Source organism: Euprymna scolopes, chromosome 19 (assembly GCF_053919585.1).
Source record: "Euprymna scolopes isolate OS-2025 chromosome 19, ASM5391958v1, whole genome shotgun sequence".
Taxonomy (NCBI): Eukaryota; Metazoa; Mollusca; class Cephalopoda; order Sepiida; family Sepiolidae; genus Euprymna; species Euprymna scolopes.
This window is the reverse complement of record NC_136500.1, coordinates 48006228-48023771: the sequence shown is the minus strand read 5'-3', so window position 1 is coordinate 48023771 and position 17544 is coordinate 48006228. Positions and strand designations below refer to the sequence as shown.

The 17544-nt window shown below is 33.2% G+C and overlaps 1 protein-coding gene across 2 annotated transcripts in view; it reads right to left on the bottom strand.

Moving 5' to 3' along the window:
* The window catches only part of LOC145303562 (RING finger protein 141-like), an 89185-nt gene that overhangs the window by 38783 nt on the left and 32858 nt on the right, over window positions 1-17544 (bottom strand). For both annotated transcript variants that reach the window (XR_013873739.1, XM_080145075.1), the window contains exons 3-4: window positions 15128-15236; window positions 11983-12143 (exon numbers count right to left, since the gene is read on the bottom strand). Coding sequence is in view for 1 of the 2 variants with exons in the window: in XM_080145075.1 (XP_080001201.1) it covers window positions 11983-12143; window positions 15128-15236 (270 nt within the window). In the remaining variant the exon portion in view is untranslated. The remainder of the gene's footprint in view (window positions 1-11982; window positions 12144-15127; window positions 15237-17544) is intronic.

The following is a 17544-nucleotide window of genomic DNA, read 5'->3' as shown; positions in this document are numbered from 1 at the left end:
CCTCCCCATGTCTAAGGAATCTAAACTAGAATCAGGTAACCAGGCCTTCATGTGCTTTAAACTAAATTTACAACATAGCATTAGCTACTTGTATTTTCTTGATTGCTCTCCATCAACCCAGGACTGTACCATAATCAATCATGTCTCTGACAGCGTAGATGTAGCACTCTCTCTTGACACTAGCGCCCAAATACATGTATTTAGTGACTAACAGCCACCATAGAAATTTGCTTGGCTTCTTTAACTACACTAACACAGCTAGTAGCATCATCCATAAATTTGCTATATCCCACTTTTTGACACAAACAGTAACATTCCCAACCCGTCTCCCAGATTGCCAGGACCAACAAGCCTCACTTCTGGATCTATTTCTGACGAGATCCTGAGGATTGTGTAACAAATGCTGATTGCCCACTTAGGAATGCTGATCATGCTGTGATAATGATAGAATCACGCTAAACTCTCGACACCAAGTTGAAGAGTCATTGCTCAAAACGACAACATACTAAAATAAGGCTGACTGAGATGCCATTAGAGATCACATCATGAAAAATGTCCCGCTGTGGTTGCTCCAGTTCTCTCTAAACTTTTGTTAATCAAATGTCTTAACAAATCTTGCTTTCCTGGCGGCTGGAATACTGCTTCTGTGGTATTAGTTTACAAAATCTCTGGCAAACGAACTGACCCATTAAATTATTGCCCAAATAACCTCCTCCCGCTTTTCGCCCAAATATTTGAGTTTTTAATTAATCAAGCTCTAGTCAACAACCTTACAGCTGCTAAATTTCTGTTTGACCATCAATATGGATTTAGGCAAGCCTGTTCTACTGCAGATATTCTAACTAATCTCTGAAAGTATATACCAAGCACTGGATAAGGCAGGGGAGGGGAGGGCAGTAGCCCTATATATATCTAAGGCTTTTGACAGGGTATGGCATGATGGTCTTCTCATGAAAATAAAATCTATGGTATTACTGAACGAATGCTTAACATAATTAAATTGTTCTTAAATGAAAGAAGAATCCAGGTTGTCCTCGATGGTCGTATGTCTAAACAATATGATATAAATACAGGTGTACCTCAGGGATCAATCCTTACCTGATAAAATTGTCTCTGACATGGGTATATTTGCTGATAACACCACGCTCTATAGCAGGCACGTGGAGAAAGCTAATGAGTACATATCTAAGGCAATGATGGAAAACCTAGAGGAAGACCTTCAGTCTGTAGTGGAATGAGGTCAGAAATGGATGGTAACGTTCAAAGCTGCCAAGAAGAGCTCGTTTCATTTAATAATTACGTGAAACCTTACCAATCATCAATATCTAAAGATACATTACCTGAAAGTACTTCGTTCAAACTCCTCGGCTTAATGTTCACAGGGAACAAATTGGAATAAAAACATTTAGATCATTGCCAAGGCTGCTGCGAAGAAGGTGGTCTCTCTCTACCGTGCTAGAAAGCTACTTACGCCTGAAATTATCCTGTACCTCTACAAAGCCACTATTCGCCCATGTATCAAGTACTGCTGTCACATTTGGGCTGGTGCATCTGCTACTAGTCTCTCGCTCCTGGACAGTGTTCAAAAGAGAGTCACCAACCTGATAGGTCCTGAACTGTTATCTAAGCTTCAGCCCCTGTCCCATCGACAAAATGTTGCATCCCTCTGTTTGTTTGACAAGTATTTTAATGGTAGATGCTCTGACAAACTACAAGCTCTTGTACCCCCTCGACGAAAATACCCCCGACAAATCCGACAAGCAGCGAAGTGCCACCCCTACACAGTAGAGATCCCCAGATGTAAGAAAGCCTTCTACTCTAATAGCTTCTTTTACAGAACTGCTAGACTTTGGAATTCTCTTCCGGGTTCCTGCTTCTCCAACTGTACTGACATGCAGAAGTTCAAGTGTAATGGAAACAGATATCTTGCTGCTAAACTCCCTACATAGTAGCCCTGAAACTTGGGTTCCTGATAGTAGCCCTCTACATCAAAGTGGCAATGTGCCTTGTTTGGTTAGAAAATGTAATTAAAAAAAACTGGTTAAACTAAACAGAAAAACCATGTAAAAAAAAAATTCATTGGACTTAACGATTCGGATAAAAAATTCTGACTCCGACTCCTTGTACTCTTAGAAATCCGACTCCAGCTAAAACCAACTCCAACTCTGCAACCCTAGTGTCAACACGGGAAGAATCTTTTGCTCTGTGGATTCCAACTCGAGAACTGTCTACCGTGAACCAGTCACCTCCTAGGGCTTGCGTAGAATACCAAACCATCAGAAAATAAAACTGTAAAAGTATAGTGTAAGGAAGCATGTCTAGGGCAATTGCTCGACATATCAAAGGCCTTTGATAAGGTATGGCATAAAGGCCTACTGCACAAGATTTTCAGCAACAGTATAACTGGAAATGTTTTCTCAATTATTAAATTCGCTTTGATAGGCTCATAAGAGTAGTCGTTGATGGGCAGAAATCAGAGGCCCACAGTATTAATGCTGGAGTCCCTCAGGGGTCCATCCTGGGCCCAACTCTCTTTCTGATCTACATCAATGATCTCCCAAAACACATACTTAAATCATTCGTTGACATCTATGCTGATGACACGACCATCTACAGCAACATATCAAAGGCCGTAAATGACAAAGTTCTCTCTGATTCTCTCTCCTCTGATCTTGAATGCATGGTGCAGTGGGGGGGGGGGGCTGGTTACTTTTAATGCATCTGAGGCCAAACTCCTGTCTTTACATCATTGACGCTCTGATCCCCATCTGGCATCAATTAAAATGGATGGCTCTCGTTTTGGGGAGGCTCCATGTTTTGACGGGCTGCTGGAATTGACCTTTGCTCTTGATCTGAAATGGAACACGTACATCAAGTCTGTTGCCGGGGGGTCGCTGGAGGGGTGGTGGGATCCTTCTGCCGCTCCAGAAGATATCTCACTGCTGATGCAATTCTCTATCTATATGGGAGCCAAATACGTCCAGGGATGGAGTGCTGCTGCCACAACCAGCCTATCCTGCCTTAACAGAGTACAAAATAGACTTCATGGTTTGGTAGGGGGTGCCCTTTTCTCTTCCCTGCAACCTCTCTCCCACAGAAGAGACATTGTGAGCCTGTCTTTGTTTTTTCATTGTTTCCATGGCAGGTGCTCGTTTGAGCTCCAATCTCTGGTCCCCCCTCCTCGCCAATATTTCACGAAAAATACCCGTCTAGCTGAAACCACTGTCAATAGTTTTCCTCACTCTTTATCTGTGCCTAAATCAAAATGTAGATTCCATGAACGGGGCTTATTTCTCAGAGGTGCACACCTGTGTAACTCTGTTCTAGTTGCCTGTTTCCCACCTGACTACAACTTGGATGTCTTCAAATCCAACATAAACAAATTCCTGATAAACCGCCCCCTTAAGTAAGACACTTTATAAAATCTCCATTACTAACGATTACTACAATATTTTCTCCATTAATTACTGTACATGCAATAACCCTTATCCCCAAATGGTTTCCGGGCCTTGATAAGTGGTGACTGCCATGTAAAAAAAAAAAAAAAAAAAAAAAAAAAAAAAAAAAAAAAAACATGGCTTACACTTCTAGAGAGGTTATGGACCCAACGTGTGTCTTTATTTCGATGGATCTGAATAAAAGTTCGAATTGTGGCAAATGAAATTTTTAGGATATCTACGAATTCAAAAGCTACACAAAGTACTTCAAACACATCCTGAAAACAGAAACAACCCTGACTTCATTGAAAAGAACGCAACTGTCTTTGCGGAATTAATACAGTGTTTAGATGACCGAAATCTATCACTGGTTATGAGAGAAGCCCTGGACGATGGCTGCAAAGCATTAAACATATTGAGAGCATTATTTACTGAAAAGAAAACTCAAAATTATTTCTTTATATACTGAACAGATCTTTCTAAAACGAATGAAAGCCGAAAATATTACAGATTATATTATAAGAGCTGAAATGACTGCAAATTCTTTAAAAATGTCTGGTGACGTTATTAGTGACAATCTGTTAATTTCCATGTGTTACATGATAAGGGCTGTCCCCTTTTCATGTAAGTATAAAAATAGGGAATTAGTTAAATGTAAATATGAAATAGAATAGACGAAATTCGAACCTCGTAATTTAGGTTTAGAAATAGATTACGAGAGAGAATTAGAAAATGGAATGTAAAAACAAACCATTGTTTAGCTTAGAGATAAAATAGTTTTAAGAAAAGGAATGTGCATTTGTCAATTCTGTTATGAAATTGAATTGAGGAATGCAACTATAGGATAATTTAATAAACATGTTTTTAACATATTGAAAATATAGGTTACTGGAAATATAAACAAAGGAAAATGTTTTGGACACGCATTTTCTGAACACGTGAAAGAAGACACATGTTTTAACATGGGTATGACGTCATGGAAAATGGGAAGTTCTCGATATAGTTAGAAACTTGAGAGTTAAGCAGGGAGAGTTTGAGGACAACAGACGACAGTCTGGAGTCCAGAGATGGACAATGTGAACACTAAGACTGTCTCAACACTGTCTCCTCACTCTAAGAGCTTCTACTCCACTTCTAAGTATGAACATTTTATATATATGAATCTCTTCATAACACGAACACAGAATGCAACGAACAATAACAACAACAACAACAAGAATAATAATAATAATAATGAAACCCCTGTATAACACATGGTTCTCAAGGGATTAACAGAAATTTTATAGTTACATTCAACGAATTTTATCCCGTTGCACGAGACTAAGAGTTCTAAAAGAAATTTAATAAAAAATAAAGAGACCAAGGTAAACTGGTATAAAATTTTATCAAAAAGAAAAATAGAAAAGGAAAGAATGATAGAAAAGGAAATGTATAGTTCGACTGGGCTGCCAAATCAGTCCCTTTGGCGGTTCTTAAGAATTCTTTTAACAATTATACTTTAAAAAAAAAAAAAAAAAAAAAATCGGCGTAGTTGGAACACGTCAACACTTCTTACCCTTTTTTTGTGTTATTCAATGCATAAATCATTAGCAGTTTCCAATTGAGTTTATCTGACTTCTCACCACTAGAAATAAATCGATGGAGGATCCATTACCAAAATTTATTGGAAATTGAAAACAGACTTTGTTTTACTTGTTTCTCGAATTTATAATTTTATCTGATTTCGATTCCGTTCAGGATTTTTTTGTTAAGTTTAATAATCTCGATGGTTAATATTACTTTCTTCTTGTATTTCAAACGCTGCAACACCGCTCTGGTTCTTTTTAATTCCAACACCGCTCTGGTGCTTTTAGTATCCTGCCAGTCTCTGGTGTTTTTTTTTCTTTCTTCTCCAGCTTCTGCTGGTTTCACTCTTTTTAAAATGGTGTGCTCAATGTTTTAGCCAATCGAATCCCGTGTGACACAGCAAGAAGTAATAGCACCAAATACATTGAGAAAGGGGAAGAAAAGAAGAGGAGAAAGAGAGAAGAAAATACACCAATTAGAGGGGGGAAAGGATGGGGGTGGAGAGAGTAGAAAGACACTAATAGTAGGAAAAAAGGAAGGGGAGGTAAATAGAAAAAAAGGAAAATAAAATTTCTACAGGATTACGGAGTGATTTCAAGCCATTTACCACCATGATAAATAACCCAGAAAGAAAAACCCATAACTTGTAGTCAATTCAAGGTAGCACTCAGAAGTTACAAGGAAACTGAAAAAAATGATCACAGAAAAAAAAAAAAAAATTAATCTACAAATATCATGAAATTTAAAAATGCATAAAAACACCAAAATTAAATTATACCTATGCTGGGAATAAAAACCGCAACTTTGCCAAAAACAATTTTTCTCCTAAGAAAAGTACAAAAATTATTTGCTATACTTGTGGACGACCTAATCACAAGAGTTTCCAATGTTGATACAGGACTTTAAAGGGCGACTCTATTAAAAATGTGGAGAGCTCCGTTAGCGAACATACATTCTTATTTTTGTGTACGTTTAACGCTTCAACAAACAATAATTTTCTTGTCGATTGTGGTGCAACGGCACAATGGAATCTGATTTTATAGATTTTGATCCCAACTTTAAACCACAAAATCATTTTGTAAAACTTGCTGACGGGAGTTGAGTAAATGATATCGTTTTGAAAAGAGGTGATGCTAAAATCTCACTAATGAACAATAAAGGTGAACTGTGTTTCTGTACTCTAGAAAAACCTCTTCTAATCCCTAAATATAAACAACATATATTTTCTGTACAAGCTGCCATTAAACAAGGTGCAAATATAAACTTTAGCCCCAATAAATCAAAACTGGTGTACCCGAATGGAACTGTATTCGACATTAAAGAAAATGGAAGACTATATTATTTAAATAGCGTAGTCCCATCGAAAACCACCTGCCATGATTTACAGATATGGCATAAAATTCTTAGACACTGCAATATTCCTGATATCAAAAAGTTGCCGACTGTAGTTGATGGAATGAAAATAAAAACATCAAAATACTTCAACTGGAATGTTTGTATGCAGGGAAAAATGACAAACTATCAAAACAAGATACCAGACAAGAAGGCCAAGAAAATCCTATCGCAGGGGCATTATGACTTGAACGGTCCCATGGAACCAATGGCCAGAGAACATTATAGATATGTGTTGAATTTTGTAGATGACCATTCAGGTTTAATAATGGTTTACTTTTTAAAGGACAAATCTGATACCCTGCTAGCAACTAAAAAATATTTAGCTGACATGGCTCCCTACAGTAAAGTAAAGTGTATTCGCTCTGACAACAGTACGGAATTCACTAATAAAGACTTTGAACTTTTACTAATTAACCATCGTATCAAGCATGAAAAATCGGCCCCTAGATCGCCACACCAAAACGGGACTGCAGAAAGAGCATGGCGGACACTTTTTGAAATGGCAAGATGTCTCCTCATTGAATCAAAACTCTCCAAAAGCTTTTGGACGTACGCACTTATGGCGGCAGCCTATATACGAAACAGGCGCTTTAACAAAACACTATCTAAAACCCCATATGAAGCTTGCTGCGGTAGAAAACCAAATTTAAGCTGAATGCATGTATTTGGTTCAACTTGTTTCGCATATATAGATAAAAAGAGTAAATTAAATATTAAAACCGATAGAGGTATATTTGTTGGATACGATAAAAACAGTCCAGCCAATTTAGTATTTTTTTCTAGACAAAAATAAAATTTTTAAAAATCCGATGTGTAAAATTCACAGGCGCGTTTAATTCTAAATACAAAACCCCGTCATATGAAGAGGATGAAATTATATTTCCTCAAATTATTAAAATAAATGAAGACAATGAAGTTGACAGGGACAAGAGTATCCATGATGATGATAATGATGATGTTAAAGTCGAAAGATAGCCCAAAAGAAATAGAAAACAGCCCAATTTTTTGTGGTCGACAACATGAAAGATTATCAAACCGACTATTGCTATTCCATGGAAAATATGCCAAAAAGCTTTAATGAAGCAATTAATTCAGAACATTGTGATCAATGGAAATTAGCAATGAAAACGGAAATAGATGCTTTGACCGAAAATAATACTTATACGGTAGTACCTTTCCCAAAAGATAAACATGTTATTTCTACAAGATGGGTCTTTACAAAAAAGACTACAGCATCAGGCGTAGAACAGTACAAAGCTAGATTTGTTGCTAAAGGATACTCTCAGATTTACGGTATAGAATATTTTTCTACATTTTCACCAACCACAAACCTAATGACAATCAGAATCTTATTCCAAATCGCATCGCAATATAACCTAAACATCCATCAAATGGACGTAAAAAATGCTTATGATGAAAAATAAAAATGGCGTGTGGCGACTTGTTAAGTCGCCACATGCTATTGTACGGTCTAAAGCAGTGTTGGAATACAGTATTTCATGATTATATGATTAACCAAAAATTTAATGTGCTGCAGACCCCTGTTTATATACCCAACACAAAGGCAAACTTGATTTTGGTTTTATGGGTCGATGATATTTTAATCGCATCAAATTGTGACATAATGTTAACCGATGTTAAGAACAAATTAGGTAAAAGATTGAAAATGAGCGATCTTGGCAAAATATCCTGGTTTTTGGGGATGAATTTACTCAAAGGGAAGGACTTATTACGATTAATCAATCGAGATACATTGATAAAATACTATTAAAATCTGGAGTGCAAAAAACTCTACACCAGTCGAAAATGATATTAATAAAAATATGCACACAGAATTTGAAATAATAGACAATAAATTATACGAGAAATCATAGAAAGTCTTATATATTTAATCACTGTGACGAGACCCGATATATGCTATACAGTAACAAAACTGTCACAAAAATTATCAAGACCGACAATGAAGGACTTAAGAGCTAAACAAGTCCTTAGGTATTTAAAAGGAAATAAAGAACAGAAGTTAGTATTTAGAAAATCAAAAAATCCCCTAAAATTAGGACTTTCAGATTCAGATTGGGGAAATGATGAAGATCGAAAAAGTATATCTGTATATTGTTTCAGACTATCAGAAAATGGGCCTATTATCTCATGGAAATCTAAAAAGCAACAGATTGTATCTCTCTCTACATGTGAAGCAGAATTTATCACAATCACACACACGACCCAGGAAGCACTACCTTAAAAATATCCTAAAGATTATTTTAGAGCCAGAATTAACTAAAAGCTCCGTAGTAATTAATTGTGATAATCAAGCCAATATAGTCTTAGCACAGAACACTATAATCAACCAAAGATCTAAGCATATAGATATAAAATACCATATCATAGAAAACGAGATGAAAAAGGAATCCATTATTTTGAATTACATATTATCAGAACAAAATATCACTGATGTATTCACGAAACCCACAACAAGCGTTTTGCTTCAAAACTTTTTAGAGGATTCGACTGAATAATTTTTCACAGACCTGTATGTATATAAATTTCTATATATTGAAGAAAGAAAAATTAGTCCTGGGCAAGATGTTAAACTGCATCCATTTCATTTGTATTAACACTTTAACCTACAAATGCGTAACTAATACTTTTACTGAAATAAAAAAAAGTCACTTTTTTTCAAACATTTTCTTTGTAAATTTCCTTTTTGACAAATAATTTTTGCATGCTTATTTTCAGGCATGCATAAATTACAATTGACTTTTATTTTTTTATGCACATTAGTTTTTTCTTATTTATCAAAGATGTCCTACTTTTTTTTTTTGCATTGTTTTAATTAACAAATAAAAAAAAAACACTCTTTTTAAATGGGTACATATTGCATGTATATGTATATTCATTTATATGAATATGCGTTTTTGAACAAAGCTGCATAATCAAATTTAAGAAATGGCTTCTTTTTTCACATGCCCATCCCTTTTTTAAGGTAAAAATAAGAAATTTCTTTTATTTGTCTTTTATGTACACACAGATGTATATGTTTGACATTTTAACAAAATTAAAAATGGCGTCTTTTTACATTTAAGATCCAAATGATTTCTAATTTTGTTATGTATAATTGAATATAAAAATATATTTTGAGCAAATTGAACTGGATATTGAGCACTGGAAAGAACCCCCCCTCCCCCCAAAAAAATAAATGATTAAAAATAAATCATTACAACTTTTGTTTCAATAAAATAGCAGTGAATGCCCGTGCAATCACAAAAAAAAAAAAAAAAAAAAAAAAAAAAATTAAGATCTAGTAAAATTTAATTCCAAAATCAATTAAATTAAATTTTTTGTCATTTTATGTTTCTAATGTAACACCCCTCCCCAAAAGAAAATATGTCATATTTTGTTTTATTTATGAAATTGTTAGGTGAAAGTACAGTGGTCTCATAAAAATTAATTAAATTTATTGTTATTTTATGTTTCAAATGTAATTTCCGTCTCCCTCCCCCGCCAAAAAAAAAATTGTATTTGTCATGTTTTGTCACCCCCCACCTCGTTCGCCAAACTTGAAAAATGCTACAGGTGACATGTCTTGTTGAATGCTTGGTGGCCAAAAAGTGGGTGCTCATTTTACATTAAATATATATGGAAAAGTGATCCCCCCACTCTAAAATGTTAATTTTATTTTTTTTCAAAATTTCTTTCATATTATTTATAAAGGCTGTTTAAAAGTATTAGGCCAAAAATAAAAATAAGTAGGTCTTCATTTTTATTTTTTTTAGGGGTTAAACGACGCTGGGTCACGTCGTAAACATTTACCGCTTTTTTAATTAGAAAGTTAACTTTGTAATTGATGAGATTAACGTGGAAAAAGAAAAAAGTGTAAATTGTGATATTTAGAGCGGGGGGGGGGGCAGTAGATCTTTATTTTTTTTTACGCTTGGTCACATCGTAAAAATTTACCGATTTCTGTATAGCCGTTTAAAGAATAATAAAAACAAACAAATGAAATCTTTTCACTTTTTCGTGAGTTTTTTTTTTGTTTGTTTGAATATTTAAAAAATCGATGTTGGAATAATAATTCCAAATAAATTTAATTAAATACGTTATCAATATAATTATTGTTTAAAATTTATTAAATAACAATTTTAAATAGAACATTATAACGATTCTCTCGCTAGAAACATTAACTAAGATACCGCTATTTAATAAAAATCGATTTTTCTTAATGTAATATATAAATGAGATGATCTCTTAATTGTATATAGTTTGCAAGAATCACAGTATATATAGAAATAAATGAGAGAGTAAAGTAAGGATAGTTTTGTATATATTAATCAAATTGTGAACAAACAAACAGACAGGAATACAAATTTTTATATAAAGATATATACTAGCAGGCTGTCCGGCATTGTCCAGTCATAAAATATGCTTAAATATGATATCTTGATTAATGCAGATTTTACATTTATTATTATATTGTACCTAATATATAATAATGATTTAAAAATTTAAAAAAAAAAAAAAAATATGGCTAGTGCACCTCTACCAAGAATCGAAACCAAAACATTTAGCTTTCGATTTACTTTTTTTCTTTTAAGTTTATACCTGAGCTATGAAGACATATTTGCTAAAAATTTAAACATGAGGCAATAGTTATTACGTTACACATGCATATTCGTAATGCAGTCATTCGACATTCACCTGGAAAATTTCATTTTTTTTTAATTTTCACTTTGCACTTATTTTTTCTGGCTAAAACCCAAATATAAAGTTTCGCATTGGTTCGAATACCCTATATATTAATTTTCATGTCTGTAAACCAAAACCTGACAGAAGAGTTTGGTAAGCAAAATATTTTAAACAAATATATATATGCATAGACAAATATACAATATAGAAAGAAGTTTGTGTTTACTATAACCTTTTATGCAAATATTACGCAAGTATAAATCATATAAAATATCTGCATGAATATAATTACACGTAATAATTAATTAAAGATGATCATCCCATAAGAAAACCAAAAAGCTAATAGGGAATTAATAAAAATAAATGTTTAAAAGAACATGCAATAACCCTTATCCCCACGTGGCTTCCGGGCCTTGATAAGTGTGACCACATTGTAAAAAAAAAAAAAAAAAATTAGATCTTTTGTAAATGAATGCAATTCCATGACCATATATAACAAAGTTTTTTTTTGTTTTTTTTTTAAATGAATAGAAAAAAGTTTCTTAATATAAATATCAATACACAAAATATATATATATATATATAGGAGTATACATAACTATGGATCAAATTCAACATTGAATTTGATCCATAGTCATTAGATACCAATCAAGCAAAATTCTCTAAATTTCAATTTCTTCTGAAGTGTTAAGATTAGGCCTTAACTTTGAGGCATTTTTTAGAATGAAAATCATGTAATGGAGTTTGATCAAAATTAGAATAAGGATTCTAGAGATAAGGTTTAGTAGCACTACATCTGGATTTTAATCTTTATATGGGGAAACATGAAACTGGAGAATTTATTTTACCTGTCCTGAGACAGATATATTTCTTGTACATGTACATAAAAGATTATGCTTACTCATCAAAAAGAAGCGATGCTGAGCATGGTCCAACATCTTCGCCTGTCTCTTCATTGACATTCATATTTCCGATCTGTTCTGTGATTTCCTTGTAGAGCAGCACATACTCCCGCAAATTAAGCAGCCGGGAGGTCTCCACTTTCATCGTCTTTGTGTTAATCTAGAATAATAGAAATACAAGGTGCCGATGATCGTAAAAACATTTTGGATTGTAAGAGAATTTAAGCTGCAAGAATTCAATTAAAGTACTGGCACAAAATTGATTTTCTGGAACTCTTTAGTTGAACACTTTGCCAAATAAACTGTTTTGCCAGGTAATCCAATTTCAGCTGAATAACAATTTACCACTAAGTGTATACATATCATGTCTCTAAACAACTACGGATTGCTAGAAACTTGAATGAACATTAAATGCAAATGGATAAAACAAAATTGGTGCTTATGCAGTTTAAGGAGATTTTAAATATGTGCATTTTTTTTTTTTTTTTTACTCAGGTTCACCCTAAACAAGGCACATTGCTACTTGGGCATAAGGAGCCACAATTTGGGACCATGCTTAGGGAAGATTAACAAGATGTTTGTTTACATTACATTTAAGCTTCTGCATATCAGTACAGTCAGGGAAGCAGGTAGCAAGAAGAGAATTCCAAAGTCTACCTGTTCAAAGGAAGAAGCTATTAGAGTAGAAAGTTTTCTGACATTTAGTAACCTCAACAGTAAAGGGGTATGATTTTGTTGCTAAGCGGGTTTGTCGGGGATACAAATGCTACGAGTTCAGAGCACAGAGATAAAAACAGACAATTCTAAAAAACACGTGCAATAATAGTATTTATAGAAAAGACTGAAACTAGCAACATAACATCTGTGAGAGAGAAGGTGCAGAGAAATTGCATACAAGTTTCCGCACCTTATAAAAAATCCCTCAAATGGAATAGAGAGTCACCAAATACAACAATGTTTTCTATCATGATGGTTTCTTTTTATGTAGCATTTTAAAAATTTGATCGGCACCCAGCATATTCCAGCAGTTTACATAAGCTACAGAAATATGCCGACATAACATCCATGAAGAAGCAGGTCATTCTCTGCATAAATACTCAGGATTCTGCTAAAAGATGGAGAATTCATATCCATGATAATCTCAAAATAAAAAGACTAGCAACAGCAGGTGCAGTGCAAACAAATTGATGTGCTTTTGGTCACATAATACACTCATCTATTTACATCTAGATTATCAATTCCTTCATGATTTTTCATGAATTAAAGCACTTCCAGATAGACAATCAGTTGTGAAAAATTAGTATTGCACATGGACCGATTTTTTTTTTTTTTTTTTGTCAACAACTCTAAAAACTATCCAAAATGTTTATTTATAGATTAATTTTAATCTCCGAGTGTGGTAAGCTTACATGATAGGCTTACAGTATCACAGTGGGTCAGTATGTATTTCTTTCTTGCATGACAAAATGCATTTTATACTAAAATAAAGAAAAAATAATTTTTTTTAAGGATTAATCTTTTCACTTTTTTAATAACTTATATAAACTAAGGCAGGTTTTTTATATTTTCTTAAGTGAATTTAGAATTATTATCTATCTTTTCTCTATATCAATAAAATAAACTTTATTTCCCACCCCCCTCTCCCAAAAGACGTTATAGGAGTATAAACACAGGTACCACACATAATTTCATTATGGTCTGGTTATTTGCTACTACCTGATGCATGTTTCTGGGAATTATCAGACAGTTTCAATCAAATTCATAAATTTTTACAATATTTCCAAGCAAGGTGACCCCCCCCCCCAACAATTCATATTTACAGGACATAGGAGGATATATTACTCTGTCATTATTATATACTTCTACACTCTAGGCTTCACTGAGAAAAATATTTCATAGTAATCATCAATATTTCATTTTATGTGATTAACATTAATCTAAAACACATTCACTAGGTAAATAATCATTCTACTTCTAATTATAACATTTTCATTGGATGTTCAGACACATATCTTCATTCTACAGATTCCATTTTGTAAAATTAAACAATGTCTGTCCATATTCTATTCTTTAAAAACAATGAAGTCATTACTCTTCACAAATAAACTAGCAAGAACCACATGTTCTATCTAGACATTAACAAAGCATTAATAGATTTCTCAAAACACACATTAGACGACTGCCTAATTAATCTTCAAACAATCGCTTTCAATGAATAAATAACTTTTTCATTCTTTTTACAAACATACGTTCTCTGTAGATATGTTTATGCATTGAACCAGCTTCTTCCAAAGGAGGAAGTCTCAAGAGAACATCAAATTCAAAACAGATCCCCAGTTATATCCCCATTAGGAGATAAGAATGCTAGTTTTTTGCAGTTCTTTCATTGAGATGTTGACGTCTTCCTACATACAGCTCTTGGTATTCCTAAATGGTCACCCATCTCATAGTGACCAGGCTCTACCTTGCTTCACTTTGATGATCTAACAAGAAATGCTGTATCAACATAATTATACCTTATATTATCCACATTCAGAAAATGTAAAATTGTCATTAAAGCATTAAAGGTTAATAAATTTAGTTTCAGCGATAGAAGACAAATATACATGACTGGCACTTTACATTCAAACTTCATTCAGCCCCTCTTTCCAACTTCTGAGGACGTGTCAGGTATTACCTCTAGCATGACACAAAAGAAGAAAAAAAAACTATAAGTATTTCTTGCTAAAGAATATTTTACTATTTAAAAAAATTAAAAAAAATTTTTTTTTTTAATTTTAAAAAATCGAATTTAATTTTAATAATTAGATACGTTTATTATAATAAAATTTGCACTTGTGCATCTTTTCAACCGTTAAATTTTAAATTCTGAATATCAAGTTCTTCTCAAACAGTGGATTTCCTCTTATTTGTTTTATATTTTGAAAATAGTAATTAAATACACAATTGCTTATCACACTGCACAAAGAACTAAAAGTTGTCAACACTCAGAAGATGTAAAATTATCATTGAACTGTTAAAGGTTAATAAATTTAGTTTCAGCGATAAAAGACAAATACTCAGGATTCAAAAAAAAAAAAGGGGGGGTCAGACTGCATATCTCATGAATATTTGGGATAACAAGGGAAGAGGTTAAAAACATACCTTTTGGCAGCGTATCCTAACTGTTCCTTTCCACAATACCGTGTCAGCTGTTCCTATACAGACAGAGAAGCGTAATTGTTTTCCCTTACGATCAGCAAAGCTAGCAGTACTGAAAAAAGAGATTAAATAAAAATTCAAACAGCTCAAAATTTTATAATAAATTAAAGATTTTTAGGACAACAAAAAATACATGTAATGGCCTTAGCATAAATACACTCCTTGTTTATGGCATAAGAGTCCGAGTGATCGATACGCAAGAATGAAATTCCATCTCTGCTCATAACACATTACCACATGATTGCTTCCCTGCCGACTACAGCATGGTCATATTCAAGTTCAATGTCTAAATATTCTTGCTATGAACTATTTTTATAAGTAATATAATAAAAGTGAACATGCGTGTTTCCGAATCGTTTCAATAGTCACGTATGCAAATTTAATTTTTATGAACGAAAAAGAGTGCTTAATCTTAATAATGATTGATTACAAATGAAAGAATAAGCACGTATACAAATTTAATTCTTATGAACTAAAAAGACTATGCTTAATATTTATAATAATTGATAACAAAAGAATAATCATGTATACAAATTTAATTTTTATGAACAATGAAAACAAAAAAAAAACGATGCTTTATCTTTATAATAATTGATAATAATAACAAAAAGAATACTCATGTATACAAATTTAATTTTCATTAAAAAAAAAAACAAAAAAAAAAACATGCTTAATCTTTATAATAATCTATATATCTGGAAAAGTGAAAATGTCTCTGTGTCTGTCTGTCTGTGTACATTTCCCTACCAAATAACTGTCAATTTTCGATCTACAGACTCAAGATTTGACATAAGGGATATTGAGATTTGAGAAAATCTTTTTAATCGGTTTTCGGCCAGAAATTTCGCTGTTAAGGGATCAGAGTTCAACGATTTGACCTTTGAAAACTCTACCAAACTCCTCTGCCAATTTTGGGTCTAAACACTTGAAATTTTAGATGTAGGCTACATGGACATAGATCTAACTTTATAATTTGATTTGAGCCCAAAACAATAAATGTTAAGGAGTCAAAATTAGGGTCAAAGTTTAAAAAAAAAAAAAAAAAAAAAAAAAAAACTTACCTCTGTGGTCTTTACCAAATTACTCAGCCAATTTTTGGTCTAAACATTTGAAATTTTACATAAAGTGTATTCAGACATAGGGGCAAGCTTTTTAATTGTTTTTGCTGACAATTTGGCTTCCAAGAGGTCAAAGTCCAAAGATTTTACCTTTGCAGTCTCTAGCAAACTATTAAGACCAATTTATGGTCTAAACATTTGAAATTTTACATAAAGGGTATTCAGACATGCAGCAAGCTTTTTAATCAGTTTTGAGGCAAAAATTTGGCTGCCAAGTGGTCAAAGTTTACAGAGTTTGACCTTTGCAGACTATCAAACCCCTTCGCTAATTTTGGGTCTAAACACTTGAAATTTTAGATGTAGGATACTTGGACATGGATCAAACATTTTAATTGAATTTGAGCCCAAAACAATAAATGTTAAGGAGTCAAAGTTGGGGTCAAATTTATTTTTAAATTTGCTATCTGCGGTCTCTACCAACTTTCCTCTAAGAAAGCCTATTATACAGAAAGGCATTACCATACATATTCACACTTTTTAATATATACATATGCACATAAAGTTATGAACAGTACATAGAACCCGAGCAAAGCCGGGTGGAACTGCTAGTTGATAATAACAACAAAAGAAAGAATAATCACATATACAAATTTCATTTTTAAGAGCGAAAAAGGCGATGCTTAATCTTTATAATAATGTGGAGTTTTTTTTTCTTTTTTTTTCTCATGAAAGCCAGTGCACAATTCCTAATTTGCATCTGTGCTTTTTTTGGCTACTGCTGCTAATATCTTTGTAAGTCAACTATCTTACAGCTCCTGTTGATATTTTCCCACATGCTCATACACGTTATGTTACAGTTGGACCAGATGTATTTTCAGCACTTGTAATTATGTCAGCATCTGAAAGGAACAGATTAAGCACGACACTGTATTCAATACCACTCAAAAATTTTTCCATATCACATACTTACAGATTGACTTAGTCTCAAACTAACATTTTTTCCCTCATTAGTTTGGTTTTATTTTACAGCATATCAAGCTTTTTCATGTTATGAGGAACATTCTAAAAGTAATGCCTCCTTTTTTTTTTTTTTATTCTGCCCAAACTGATCAGAGGGGATTGCAAATTGCATTGTTAAGATCACTGAACTTATGCATTCATAACCAGAAAGTTTCATTTTTTTTATTGCAGATATTAACGGTATGAGACAAAGAAAGCAATTGAATGTGTCAGAAGCAGAGATCCGGCATTGAATTCCTCCATGCAGGAAAAATTAAACCAATCAACATTCACCGGCGCCTA